Here is a 13558-nt window from a genome sequence, read left to right on the forward strand (position 1 = left end):
AGCTCAATGCTCCAACTATCTCGTCGGCGGGTTCCAACACACGCAACAGTACATGCACCAACAAGCGGAGTATGACGCCTCTCACATCAACCAACTGAACGATCTCTACTCTCGGTGGGACATCAACCAAGAGAACCAGGTGTTATTTCCTCCATATCCTCAATACTCCGATTATCCGAACCCACCACCACAGTGGCCACCGCATATGGCACCTCCTCAATATCCGGCGCACTCACCACCACCACCACCACCGAATGACGACTAAACCAACAACACCAACTTTAAATTTTAAATTCAAGACTCGTTTGGTTTGTTTAAGCTTCATTTTAAATTTAAATTAAGACTCGCATGGTTTGTTTATGTTTAAGACTCGTGTTTTAGTTAATGTGTGTTTGAGACTTGATTAATATTTAAAAATTGTGAAATCTGAATGTGTGATGGTTTTTTATTTGAATGATAATTTTTCTGTTGAAAACCAAGTTTAAAATGGGAAAGAAAGTAAAAATGTGTAGGGTGAGGTGATTCTATTCTAATCTCGCCGCGGCGACTTCGAAATTTCGCCGCGGCGTATAACTCTCGCCGCGGCGTGTTTTCTACCTCGCCACGGCGAGAAATTCTACAACGCTTTCCAAAGCGTTGTAGAAAGTCTTCGCCGCAGCGAAACTTACACGTCGCCGCGGCGAGAAACTTACCGAGAGCATGCGTTTTTAAAACAGAATCTCGCCGCGGCGGCGTAGTCTTCTCGCTGCGGCGAAAACGTGTCGCCGCGGCGCAAATACAACATAGCCGCGGCGAGAAACTTACCGAGAGCCTTCATATTTGGGAACATATCCTCGCCGCGGCGAGTTGATATTCCCGCCGCGGCGTAATGACCTCGCCGCGGCGAGGTTTCTACAACGCTTTACGAAGCGTTGTAGAAGGGTCTTCGCCGCGGCAGGATTTGTATTTCGCCGCGGCGAGAGTTTGATTTTTTTATACCGAGAGTCTGTGTATTTTAAGAACTTGTCTCGCCGCGGCGAGGTGATATTCCAGCCGCGGCGTAATGACCTCACCGCGGCATGGAATATACGTTGCCTCGGCGAGGTTTCTACAACACTTTTTTAAGCGTTGTAGAAGGGTCCTCGCCGCGGCAGGATTTGTATCTCGCCGCGGCGAGAGTTTGATATTTTTATACCGAGAGTCTGTGTTTTTTAAGAACTTGTCTCGCCGCGGCGTGGTGATATTCCAGCCGCGGCGTAATGACCTCGCCGCGGCATGGAATATACGTTGCCGCGGCGAGGTTTCTACAACGCTTGTTAAAGCGTTGTAGAAGGTCCCTCGCCGCGGCAGGATTTGTATTTCGCCGCGGCGAGATTATCCTGCCACCGCGAGAGATGTACTCAGCCGCGGCGATTGATAGGTGTGTGTCGTACGTAGAAAACTCCTATTATCCCAACTAAATCCGAGCTTGTTCTTGGGTAGTTTTGAGGTTTTTCGTGTGTTTTGAAGGTTTTTAGGTCAAAAATGGTAATTCTATGATATCTGGGGCAAAGCCGCACGAATCGAGGCATTCGGGATCGAAAACGAGGCTAGAACGAAGAAGGAATCACCAAGGCGTCAGACCTCGCGCCGCGACCCACCTAGCGCGCGCCGCGAGGTTTGAAATCGCATCTCGAGTCGTCTCCGAACGTCTAGCGCGGTCCGCGAAGGTGTGGGATTGTTCACCTCGCGCCGCCACCTCCAGACCGCGCGCCGCGAGGTTGAAGAACGTCAGAGTAGAAAATCCCCGAGCGTCAAGCGCGGAACGCGACCTCCTGAGAAATGCGACCTCGCGCCGCGACCCCAGTACCGCGCGCCGCGAGGTGCGCGAATCCAAAAAAAGGAAACGCGTTTTCTGGAGCGATCTGGGCCGTCGGATCAAGTTTTGTTACGCAGTCTACTCCGAAAATTAGAGGAAACACCCTAATTTCGACCTAAGCCTATAAATACACTTCTCAAACTTTTGTTTAGGACTTTTGCCACTTTTTAATTGTTTTCTTAGTGCTTGGGAGAGATAGAAGGGAAGAGGAGACCCGTTCTTCATCGATTTGGCGCCAATCACAGTTTTATTCTTTTCTTTTCTCTTGAACTCCCTTATTTTAATTTTCAATTTTAGTTTTCAAGTATGTTTTCTCGTTCTTTCTTTTCTTTTATTTTCTTTTTGTTTCCTCGCTACGCCATGAACTAATTCCATTAAGGACTATGGCGTAGCGGGTTTAGGATTTGGTTATGGATATTATTTAATATATTGAAATTCAATTCTCATTCTCTACTACTTTGCTTAATTCAAATCCATTTTTAATGCTTGTTCAAGCTTAGCTACCTTGTTCATGATTTTATACTTCAACTTGATGCTTGAGAAAGATTAGGTTGTTAGCGATTTGGTTTGAATTACTATGTTGCATGCCTAGGCTAGAGATAGTTAGGATGTCATAGAATCGTGTGAATGCTCTTGTTATGAATGCATGTTTTTGTTAGGGATTGAGATCGAGAGAAGATTTTCCTAATTTTGACATAGGTTGTTAGATGCTCGAGAGAGATTTAGCAATATCATTCTGTGAGTATGATTAGCAAATAGTAGTGAGTGATTATTGTTTGTGCGTGACAGTCATGTATCCAAACCGTTGAATAAACCCGTGAAGCCTTGGTCCTTAGCCTCTCCTTCTGCTTACAACTTCTGCTTAAGTATTTTGTTATTTAGTTGCTTTAAAACTTGTCATTAATTTGTGACATCTTTCCATCTTTACTTTACGTTCAATTCGTGCTAGTGAGTTGTTTGTTAATTAAGCTTGTTCCTCGTGGGATCGACACTCGTACTTAAATTCACTATATTACTTGGGCGACACGTGCACTTGCGCGCGTAAAACTCGCAACAAGTTTTTGGCGCCGTTGCCGGGGACCAAGTTTTTAATTGCAATTCAATTAACTAGATTTCAATTTGAACATTCTTTTATTTTTTGTGTCTCACCTGTTTTTGCATTATCTTTCTCTTTTGAAGGTTGATGCGAAAAGACGGTGATTCGAGTCTCCTTCCGATAGATTCCGAAATCGAGAAAACGTGCAAGAGAAATCGAAAGGGAAAGAAGAAAGACATAGACGAGGAAGACATTGAGGAAGAGATCATGGCCAACGAAGAGAGACCACTCATCGACTATGTGTTACCCACCACTCAAGGGTACCGCCCGGCCATTGTCAACCCGGCCATCGGAGGGAACCAAAGTTTCGAGATCAAGACGGGGACGATCAACATGATCCAGCAAAACCAATTCTCCGGAGCCCCGAATGAAGATCCGAACGAGCACATCTCCAACTTCAACGAGTTGTGCGGAACATTCCAGATCCACAACATCAACGCGGACGCCATCCGACTCCGATTGTTCCCATTTTCTCTCCGTGACCGGGCAAAAGCATGGCTCAACTCGCTCCCTCCCGACTCCATCACCACGTGGGAGGGGCTGTGCAACACCTTCCTCGCCAAGTTCTTCCCGTTCGAGAAGACGGCCCGCCTAAGAAACGCCATCCACAGCTTCGCGCAAATGGACGGCGAGTCCCTCCACGAAGCATGGGCACGCTTCAAGGAGAAGCTCCGGAAATGTCCAAACCACGGGGTCTCGTTGCCGGTCCAACTTCAAACGTTCTACTACGGACTCCTCACCTCGACAAAGACCTTAGTCAACACCGCCGCGGGAGGCACGGTGCTAACTAAGACGCCATCGGAATTCCAAGCTCTCCTTGAGGAGTTAGCGCGATCCAACGATCAATGCCCGATAGAGAGAAGAATCATGAAGGCCGGCCCCGCCACTTCTCAAGCCGCGATGACCTCGATTGATCCGGAGACAATGCAGCAGATGACATTAGAGATGGCAAACCTCCGAAAGGAGATGCGGGAGATGAAAGAGATGAAAGCTGCAGTGAATTCCACGCAAACGACTTGGGAGCCATGCTTCTGGTGTCAAGGGAGTCATTTCACCGACGATTGCCCGCACGCGAATGATGGCCATGCAGAGAATGCGAACTACGTGGGGAATTACAACCGGCCCACATTCCAAAACTCCAACAACTACAACACCGGCGCGAGGAACAACCACCCCAACTTTGCATGGAGGGCGCAACAACAACAAGGCTTCCTACAAAACCGACCACCGGGGATGCCGCACCAACAACAACAACAGGTGGAAGGCCAGAATCGTCCACAACAAGTTCAGCCCGCACCAAAGCCAAACATAGAGGAAACTCTTGGCCTCCTTCATCACCGAGTCTCGAACGAGAATGACGAATCAAGAGGCACAAATCCGGAACCTCGAGACGACGGTGGGGCAGCTAGCTCGGGACTTCCATGCACGACCTCAGGGCGCTCTACCAAGCAACACCGAGGTCAACCCGAGAGATCAGTGCAACTCCATCACACTGAGAAGCGGTCTCGAGCTCAAAAGCGCCGACAAGGGGAAAGAGAAAGAGAAAGAAGAGGACAAGCCATCTTCCTCTATGGTCGCAGCTCCAACGACCACGCCTCCCCATCCCGAGGCCACAATCAAGACGGTGCCGGTGCCATTCCCGCAGAGACTGAAGAATGCGAAGCTCGACAAGCAATATAGCAAGTTCATGGAGCTCTTCAAGCAACTTCGCATCAACATCGCCTTCGCCGATGTCATTGAGCAGATGCCCGCATACGCGAAATTCGTAAAGGACATCGTCACGCACAAGCGCAAGATCGAAGATTGTAGCACCATTACACTCTCGGAGGAGTGTAGTGCTATAATTCAACGAAAGCTCCCACCGAAGCTTAAAGATCCGGGAAGCTTCACCGTTCCATGTGCAATTGGCGAGTTCTCCTTCGACAAGGCACTCTGCGACTTGGGGGCAAGCATCAATCTCATGCCCTACTTCATTTTTCGACGGCTAGGAATCGGCGAAGTGAAGCCCACGCGGGTGACACTTCAAATGGCGGACAGGTCGATCAAGCATCCCCGAGGCATCATCGAGGACATACTCGTGAAGGTCGACAAGTTCATCTTCCCCGCCGACTTCGTGGTACTTGACATGGAGGAAGACCGCGACATTCCCATCATCCTGGGAAGACCGTTCCTAGCCACCGGAGGAGCCCTAATCGACGTGCGGAAAGGCGAGCTGAAACTGAGGGTGAATGACGAAGAGGTCACTTTCAACGTCTTCAAAGCCATGAAGTACCCAAAAGCAAGTGATGACATATTCCGGGTAGACGTGTGCGAGGCAGCTGTCCACGACCACTCCTTTCGCTCGGAGGAGCCCCTCGAGGTATGTCTCTTAAACAACTCTGATTTCACTAATGCGTTTGTCACATGCGCAGCCCTAGAATATGCAAATCACATGAATGGCTTCGAGGCAAATACTAGAAGATATTTTGAGGAGCTCGGAGAAAGCAATAGACGAGCCAAACCATCGGTGGAGGAGCCACCGGAGATCGAGCTCAAGGAATTGCCCGGTCATCTCCGCTATGCATTCCTAGGTGAAAAGAAGACACTGCCGGTCATCATCTCCGCACAACTCAACGCCGAGGAAGAAGAAAAGTTGTTGCGAGTGTTGCGAAGTCATATGCCCGCAATAGGATGGACTCTTTCCGACATCAAGGGAATAAATCCATCCTACTACGAGCATCGCATCCTCATGGAAGACAACTCTCGGCCATCCGTGGAGCACCAAAGGCGACTAAATCCAGCCATGAAGGAGGTGGTGCGCAAAGAAATATTGAAGTGGCTTGACGCGGGGGTGATCTACCCAATCTCCGATAGCGCATGGGTGAGCCCGGTTCAATGTGTCCCGAAGAAAGGGGGCATCACGGTGATCAAGAACGACAACAACGAGCTTATCTCAACGCGCACCGTCACAGGGTACCGGATTTGCATGGACTATCGCAAGCTCAACAATGCGACCCGAAAGGATCACTTTCCCCTCCCATTCATCGACCAAATGCTCGACAGGCTCGCAGGCCACGAGTATTATTGCTTCCTTGACGGATACTCGGGGTACAACCAAATAGCCATCGCCCCCGAAGACCAAGAGAAGACCACGTTTACATGACCGTACGGCACCTTCGCGTTCCGGCGAATGCCCTTCGGCTTGTGCAACGCCCCTGCCACTTTTCAACGATGCATGATGGCAATCTTCTCAGACATGATCGAGAAAACCATTGAGGTATTTATGGATGACTTTTCTGTCTTTGGTTCCACTTACGATGTTTTTCTCGAGAATTTGTCTAAGGCAATAGGGCGCTGCGTGGAAACGAATCTGGTGCTTAATTGGGAGAAGTGCCATTTCATGGTCAAAGAAGGGATCGTTCTGGGACATCGAGTGTCACCGCAAGGGCTGGAGGTGGATCGGGCAAAGATAGCAACGATCGAGAAATTGCCACCTCCGGTCTCGGTCAAGGGCGTGAGAAGCTTCCTCGGGCACGCAGGCTTCTATCGGCGATTCATTAAGGACTTCTCAAAGATCACGAAGCCTCTCTGCGGCCTACTCGAAAAGGACACAAAGTTCGTCTTCACCGACGAATGCATGAAAGCGTTCACCACCCTCAAAGAGAAGCTAAGCACGGCTCCCGTAATCACCGCTCCCGATTGGGCTTTACCATTCGAGATCATGACGGACGCGAGTGATTATGCCGTGGGTGCGGTCCTTGGACAACGTCGAGACAAGTCATTCCACACGATATATTATGCGAGCCGCACTCTCAACGACGCCCAAGTCAACTACACCACCACCGAAAAGGAGCTTCTGGCTGTGGTTTTCGCCTTTGACAAATTCCGGCCCTATGTCATCGGCAACAAAACCATCGTCTACACCGACCACGCTGCCATCCGGTATTTGATGAACAAGAAGGACGCGAAACCTCGACTTATCCGGTGGGTGCTCCTCCTCCAAGAGTTTGACGTGGAAATTAGAGACAAGAAGGGATCGGAGAACCTCGTCGCCGACCATCTCTCGCGCTTAGAAGATCTCTCTCATGTCCCCGACCATCGCATGCACATCAACGACGATTTCAGGGACGAGAAAGTGCTAGCCTCGGAGGGAATCTCACCGCCATGGTATGCCGACTTTGTCAACTACTTGGTGTGCAACAAAATCCCTCCGGATTTCAATCATCAACACCGAAAGAGGTTCCTCTCCGACGTGCGCCACTACTATTGGGAAGAGCCTATCTTGTATCGCCATTGTGCAGATTCGGTGATTCGTCGATGTGTGCCTGACGATGAAATACTCCCTGTGCTCTATCATTGCCACACTTTGGAGTGCGGAGGACACTACGGACCCGATCGCACGGCAGCGAAGGTACTCCAATGTGGTTTCTTTTGGCCTAATCTAATCCGCGATAGCCGGAAATTTGTCGAATCATGCGACAGGTGCCAAAGAACGGGAAATATCTCAAGGCGAGATGAGATGCCATTGAAGAATGTCATGGAGATAGAGCCTTTTGACGTATGGGGGATCGATTTCATGGGACCCTTCCCATCCTCGTACGGAAACAAATACATTCTTCTTGCTGTCGACTACGTGACACGGTGGGTCGAAGCAAAGGCATGCCCGACAAACGAGGGCAAAGTGGTGCTCAACTTCCTCAAGCACAACATCTTCACGCGCCATGGCACTCCCCGAGCAATTATAAGTGATGGAGGATCGCATTTCTGCAATCGCCAATTCACTGCGCTCCTCGCAAAGTATAGCGTCACGCACCGGAAAACTCTTGCGTACCACCCGCAACCCAATGGACAGGCCGAGGTCTCAAACCGTGAAATCAAGAAAATTCTGGAAAAGACGGTGGGAAGCTCTCTCAAAGATTGGGCCCAAAAGCTCGATGATGCATTATGGGCGTACCGGACGGCTTTCAAATCGCCGCTTGGAATGTCCCCGTATCGGCTTGTCTACGGCAAAGCTTGTCATCTCCCGGTGGAACTCGAGCACAAAGCACTATGGGCGATGAAGATTCTGAATTTTGACCACAAGGCTGCGGGAAAGCAAAGGCTCTTTCAACTCAACGAGCTCGATGAACTTCGACGAGACGCGTACCAGAATGCAATGATTTATAAAGAAAAGACAAAGGCGTGGCACGACAAGCACATCAAGCCCAAGGAGATACAACCGGGACAACAAGTTCTACTCTACAATTCCCGGTTGAGACTCTTCCCCGGAAAACTCAAGTCGCGATGGTCCGGGCCGTTTAAAGTCACACAAGCCTTCCCGTCGGGAACGTTCGAGATTGAGAGCGCTAGCGGAGAAAGATTCAAGGTGAACGGACAGCGAGTCAAACCGTACTTCGGAGCGGTTTTCGAGAGCGAGAAAGTGGTGGCCTACCTCGACCTCGTCTAGCAAGTACAAGTGGTAACCCGTCAAGCTAATGACGTTAACTAAAGCGCTTCGCGGGAGGCAACCCGTGCTTTCTTTCGTTGCATTATATTTTTTTTTTATTATTTTAGTTGGTATATCTTGATTTCTGTTCATCACGTTTGTTTTCTTTTTTAAAAAAAAAAAAAGGGGTTAAACTTGGCATCTCCGAGCAACAGGCGCGGAACGCGTGCTGCTCGGATCTGTTACATCGCGCCGCGACCCTTGGACCGCGCGGCGCGAGGTAGCGAGAGTTTTTGAAAAATCACCCCCGAGCAGCATGCGCGTTCCGCGAGGTTCCAAAATTCGCTACCTCGCGGCGCGACCCTGGTACCTCGCGCCGCGAGGTCACGTGGTGTTTAAAAAGAAATGGGCGATTTTAAACATAATTTTTTCATTTCAAAACCTCTTTCTCAAACTCTCTCCGATTTTCTCACAACCCCCATTCAAGATTTCGATATTTTAACAACAAAACTCTTGAAATCACACGTTTCCTTCGTTGTTCATCACCTGGGTCGGATTGTCCTCTTCACGTTCTACCCTTCCTTGTGTGTTCTTCATTCTCTTTTCAAGCCAACAAGGTAACACTCTCTAAACTCGCATTTGATGATTGGTTGGTGTGAGATTCGTGTTTTAGCAATGAGTTAGAGTAAGTTTATTGTTTGGGTCGAGCCATTTTATGCCAAATTTGTCAATATTAGTGTCCGTTTGGCTCGCCCACCACGTGTTCGATGAAATGTCTAAACCAAATTGTGATGGAATTTGTGATCAATCGGGGCTTGAATCCATGCGTAATAATGAGATAAAGAGGGTTAAGGTTCAAGTTTGGGGGAAGTGAGTCATTACAAATGCGCCCCTCGCTCGAATATGATTGACTAATTTTGGGGTTTATTTGTCTTGTAGATGCATCGAGCCGCCTCATCGTCTCGACCCAAGCGAGCCCGACACTCACTCCCGGCATTGCCACGCCCCCCCACACTCATTGACGGTGCCGGCGAAATATGGGACAAGATTTGTCAAGTGAATTTGCTACCCGAGAAGGCGCTCCGACCCGACCACCGGTGCGGAAACATGGAGCACCAAATTGCAAGCCGTCATTGGAAGAAACTCGCCGATATTGAGATGAGAGCGGCACCAAAGCTTGTTCGGGAATTCTACTCGAACCTATCCGTCACCGTCGACAACTTCGTTCGTGTGAGGAACGTGGTTGTCAACATCTCGTCGGTCGCGATCAATGCCTACCTCGAGATTCCGGAGCCGGACCATGATGAATACGCGCCACTCCTCTTGCACCCACAATGGGAAGAGTGGATTCGCTTGCTAGCACATCCCGGAGCTCAATACCAAACGAAGCGGGTGCGTGGTCAAGTCGTACCCAATTTTCTCGCCATCTCCGACCTCAACCGGTATGCCAAGGCGTGGCAACATTTCATTTGCTCGACGCTCCTCCCGTGCAAGAGAGAGCATGTTGTGGACCTCCCTCGCCTCGCCCTCCTCGCGTGCATTGTAACCGGTAAAACGATTAACATCGGAAAGGTGATCAAGGAGCGACTCGTTTTCTGCGCGAACCGCGACACCGAAGTGACGCTCGGGCATGGTGGCATCATCACCGGCATGTGCTTAGAAGCCGGGCTGAGAATTGTTCACAATGAAGCCCGGCTTGGTCTTGGGGACCCCATTGATGCCGAGAGGATATTGAAGCTCCGGCAATGGAAGCATGGGCACGCACATCCGGATGGGGCGGGATTCATCAACATCCCGGAGCAACACCGAGGCGACCCAAATGCCCCCATTCTCGGACCACCTGATGAACCGGAGCACGCCCCGACCCACCATGAGCGAGACAACAACTATGATGAGGTGATGATCATGATGAACCGGCTCGACTCCCGTCTGAGCGACACCCACACCGCACTAGGAGGTTTCCTCAACGACTTCGGCGAGCGACAACGGGAGCGGGACGGGTTTCAACAGAATGTCTACAACATGTGGACTGCGCATCAACAGACCATCTACCCGGACGCCCCGAGCTACCCGGCATATCCTCCGCACCTAATGACGCCGTACCCCGCTTTCCCTTCGTGGGATTCGGGCAGCTACAACCCTCCGCAACACGACGATGAGGGCGGCCACGACGAGGACGAGTAGGGGAGCTCGGCCACCCCCGCGAGGTAAGTCCCCTTTCCATCGTTTGTATTGTGTGATTACATTGAGGTCAATGTAAGTTTTAAGTTTGGGGGGGATAACTGTTTGTCTTGCGGGGGATTCTTTTTTGTATATTAGTAGCTATTTTTCTAGTTTGTTTTTGTCTTGTTTTAGGATAATTGGTAGAAATTAGTGTTTTGTGTGCTTTAACTTACTCAATAAATGTTTGCCGATGATATGGATAGTCTTAAGCCGTAGACATGTGAAAAAAATCCGTGAATTACCGAGTGAAAAAGAATCTTGTTGAGTTTTGTGTTATCGCTTAAAGCCCGAATAATGTTTGTCTCGATTCTTAGACGACCTTGAGTAGTAGTTTAACTCGGTTTTGAAAAGTGACCACCGAACACACTAAGAACCTTTTCGGATCCCTAGTCGAAGCGAAATTGAGCGCACATTGATCTAGTAAGAATGATATAGGCGTTAGGAATAACCCGTCGAGCCAAAAAGCCAACCCGAGAATGTTTATCAATTAGAACCCACTCACAAAAAGCCGAACGATTTACCTTTCTCGATACTTAGTCAGAAAAAGCCGAGCCATTGATTTGAAAAATCCCACAAAGAACCTCATTGACTTTAGCGACTCTTGAGTGACATGGTTGAGTGAATTTTTCTTATTTTATGACATGTTTCCGACTAGTCTCTAAATATTACATTGTCTACTAGAATACCACGCCGGTGTTTAGTTATTTGGTTATCTAAAAAAAAAAAAAAAAAAAAAGTATTTATTTATGTCGTATAGTTTTATTTCGGCGTGGTGTTCTATGTTGTTGTTTTAAGAGACTTGTCGTTTGTGTTGTTAAGTCAAAGTTTGGGGGAAACATGGGAAATAAAGGACTAAGGATAACGTTCTTATTAGGCAAAAGTTGATGCCAAGGACAGGGAGGTGAGTGAACGAGCTTTGTATGAGGGTTGTGATTTTGGTGAGAGGTTTGAGTCGCTAAGGTCGATGTTTTAGCTACTAAAAATTCCATTCCATACCTTTGACCCTAGCCTAAAACATTACAAGCTTTAAAGACCTATTGACGAGCTAGAAATGACATGTGCGCATTAGTGGAGATCAAGGGTGAAGAGAAGGCTTATGGTGTGTCGAATCGAATAAATCATCATCATTCATAGAATCGATTTTTGTGGTCGCAAATTAGGATTGGGAAAGGCTACGAATCTTGGGAATCAAAAGCTAATCGAGACAAAGAACATTGCAAACGGCTTGAGTTAACACGAACTTGTATGGATTCTTTTACATTTGGTAGTTGACTTAGAGTTTAAAACCATGGATTCCCGTGTCAATGTAAGTCTGAAGGTTTGAAATTGAGGCAAATATGAGTCAGTTAGTTCACGTAAAGCATTGAGATTTACCAATTTAGTGTAGGTAACTTCTTTGGTGTGTTTTTGTTTTGTGTCTATTATTTTGTCGCTTGAGGACAAGCAACGGTTTAAGTTTGGGGGTATTTGATAGGTGCGTTTCGTACGTAGAAAACTCCTATTATCCCAACTAAATCCGAGCTTGTTCTTGGGTAGTTTTGAGGTTTTTCGTGTGTTTTGAAGGTTTTTAGGTCAAAAATGGGAATTCTATGATATCTGGAGCAAATCCGCACGAATCGAGGCATTCGGGATCGAAAACGAGGCTAGAACGAAGAAGGAATCACCAAGGCGTCAGACCTCGCGCCGCGACCCACCTAGCGCGCGCCGCGAGGTTTGAAATCGCATCTCGAGTCGTCTCCGAGCGTCTAGCGCGGTCCGCGAAGGTGTGGGATTGTTCACCTCGCGCCGCCACCTCCAGACCGCGCGCCGCGAGGTTGAAGAACGTCAGAGTAGAAAATCCCCGAGCGTCAAGCGCGGAACGCGACCTCCTGAGAAATGCGACCTCGCGCCGTGACCCCAGTACCGCGCGCCGCGAGGTGCGCGAATCCAAAAAAAGGAAACGCGTTTTCTGGAGCGATCTGGGCCGTCGGATCAAGTTTTGTTACCCAGTCTACTCCGAAAATTAGAGGAAACACCCTAATTTCGACCTAAGCCTATAAATACACTTCTCAAACTTTTGTTTAGGACTTTTGCCACTTTTTAATTGTTTTCTTAGTGCTTGGGAGAGATAGAAGGGAAGAGGAGACCCGTTCTTCATCGATTTGGCGCCAATCACAGTTTTATTCTTTTCTTTTCTCTTGAACTCCCTTATTTTAATTTTCAATTTTAGTTTTCAAGTATGTTTTCTCGTTCTTTCTTTTCTTTTATTTTCTTTTTGTTTCCTCGCTACGCCATGAACTAATTCCATTAAGGACTATGGCGTAGCGGGTTTAGGATTTGGTTATCGATATTATTTAATATATTGAAATTCAATTCTCATTCTCTACTACTTTGCTTAATTCAAATCCATTTTTAATGCTTGTTCAAGCTTAGCTACCTTGTTCATGATTTTATACTTCAACTTGATGCTTGAGAAAGATTAGGTTGTTAGCGATTTGGTTTGAATTACTATGTTGCATGCCTAGGCTAGAGATAGTTAGGATGTCATAGAATCGTGTGAATGCTCTTGTTATGAATGCATGTTTTTGTTAGGGATTGAGATCGAGAGAAGATTTTCCTAATTTTGACATAGGTTGTTAGATGCTCGAGAGAGATTTAGCAATATCATTCTGTGAGTATGATTAGCAAATAGTAGTGAGTGATTATTGTTTGTGCGTGACAGTCATGTATCCAAACCGTTGAATAAACCCGTGAAGCCTTGGTCCTTAGCCTCTCCTTCTGCTTACAACTTCTGCTTAAGTATTTTGTTATTTAGTTGCTTTAAAACTTGTCATTAATTTGAGACATCTTTCCATCTTTACTTTACGTTCAATTCGTGCTAGTGAGTTGTTTGTTAATTAAGCTTGTTCCTCGTGGGATCGACACTCGTACTTAAATTCACTATATTACTTGGGCGACACGTGCACTTGCGCGCGTAAAAATCGCAACAGCGATGTTGGAGAAATGTAAATGACATTGT

General features: G+C 47.8%; 1 protein-coding gene across 1 annotated transcript; it reads left to right on the forward strand.

Moving 5' to 3' along the window:
- The first annotated feature begins 3020 nt into the window (after positions 1 to 3020).
- LOC149398169 (uncharacterized) lies at positions 3021 to 5350 on the forward strand. The gene is made up of 3 exons (XM_089614491.1): positions 3021 to 4197; positions 4301 to 5292; positions 5345 to 5350. The coding sequence occupies exons 1-3, from the start codon at positions 3021 to 3023 to the stop codon at positions 5348 to 5350; spliced, it is 2175 nt and encodes a 724-aa protein (XP_089470617.1).
- Positions 5351 to 13558: the final 8208 nt, after the last annotated feature.

Source organism: Urtica dioica, chromosome 5, assembly GCF_054948205.1.
Source record: "Urtica dioica subsp. dioica isolate 48M chromosome 5, U.dioica_male_clone48M_v1_H2, whole genome shotgun sequence".
Classification (NCBI taxonomy): domain Eukaryota; kingdom Viridiplantae; phylum Streptophyta; class Magnoliopsida; order Rosales; family Urticaceae; genus Urtica; species Urtica dioica.

What these genes read in the sequence shown, in the direction of transcription:
- LOC149398169 (XM_089614491.1), top strand. Translation starts at nt 3,021, where the DNA reads ATGCGAAAAGACGGTGATTCGAGTCTCCTTCCGATAGATTCCGAAATC. An exon ending in ACAACAACAACAGGTGGAAG is followed by an intron (nt 4,198 to 4,300) that starts GCCAGAATCGTC and finishes TGACGAATCAAG; the next exon opens with AGGCACAAATCCGGAACCTC.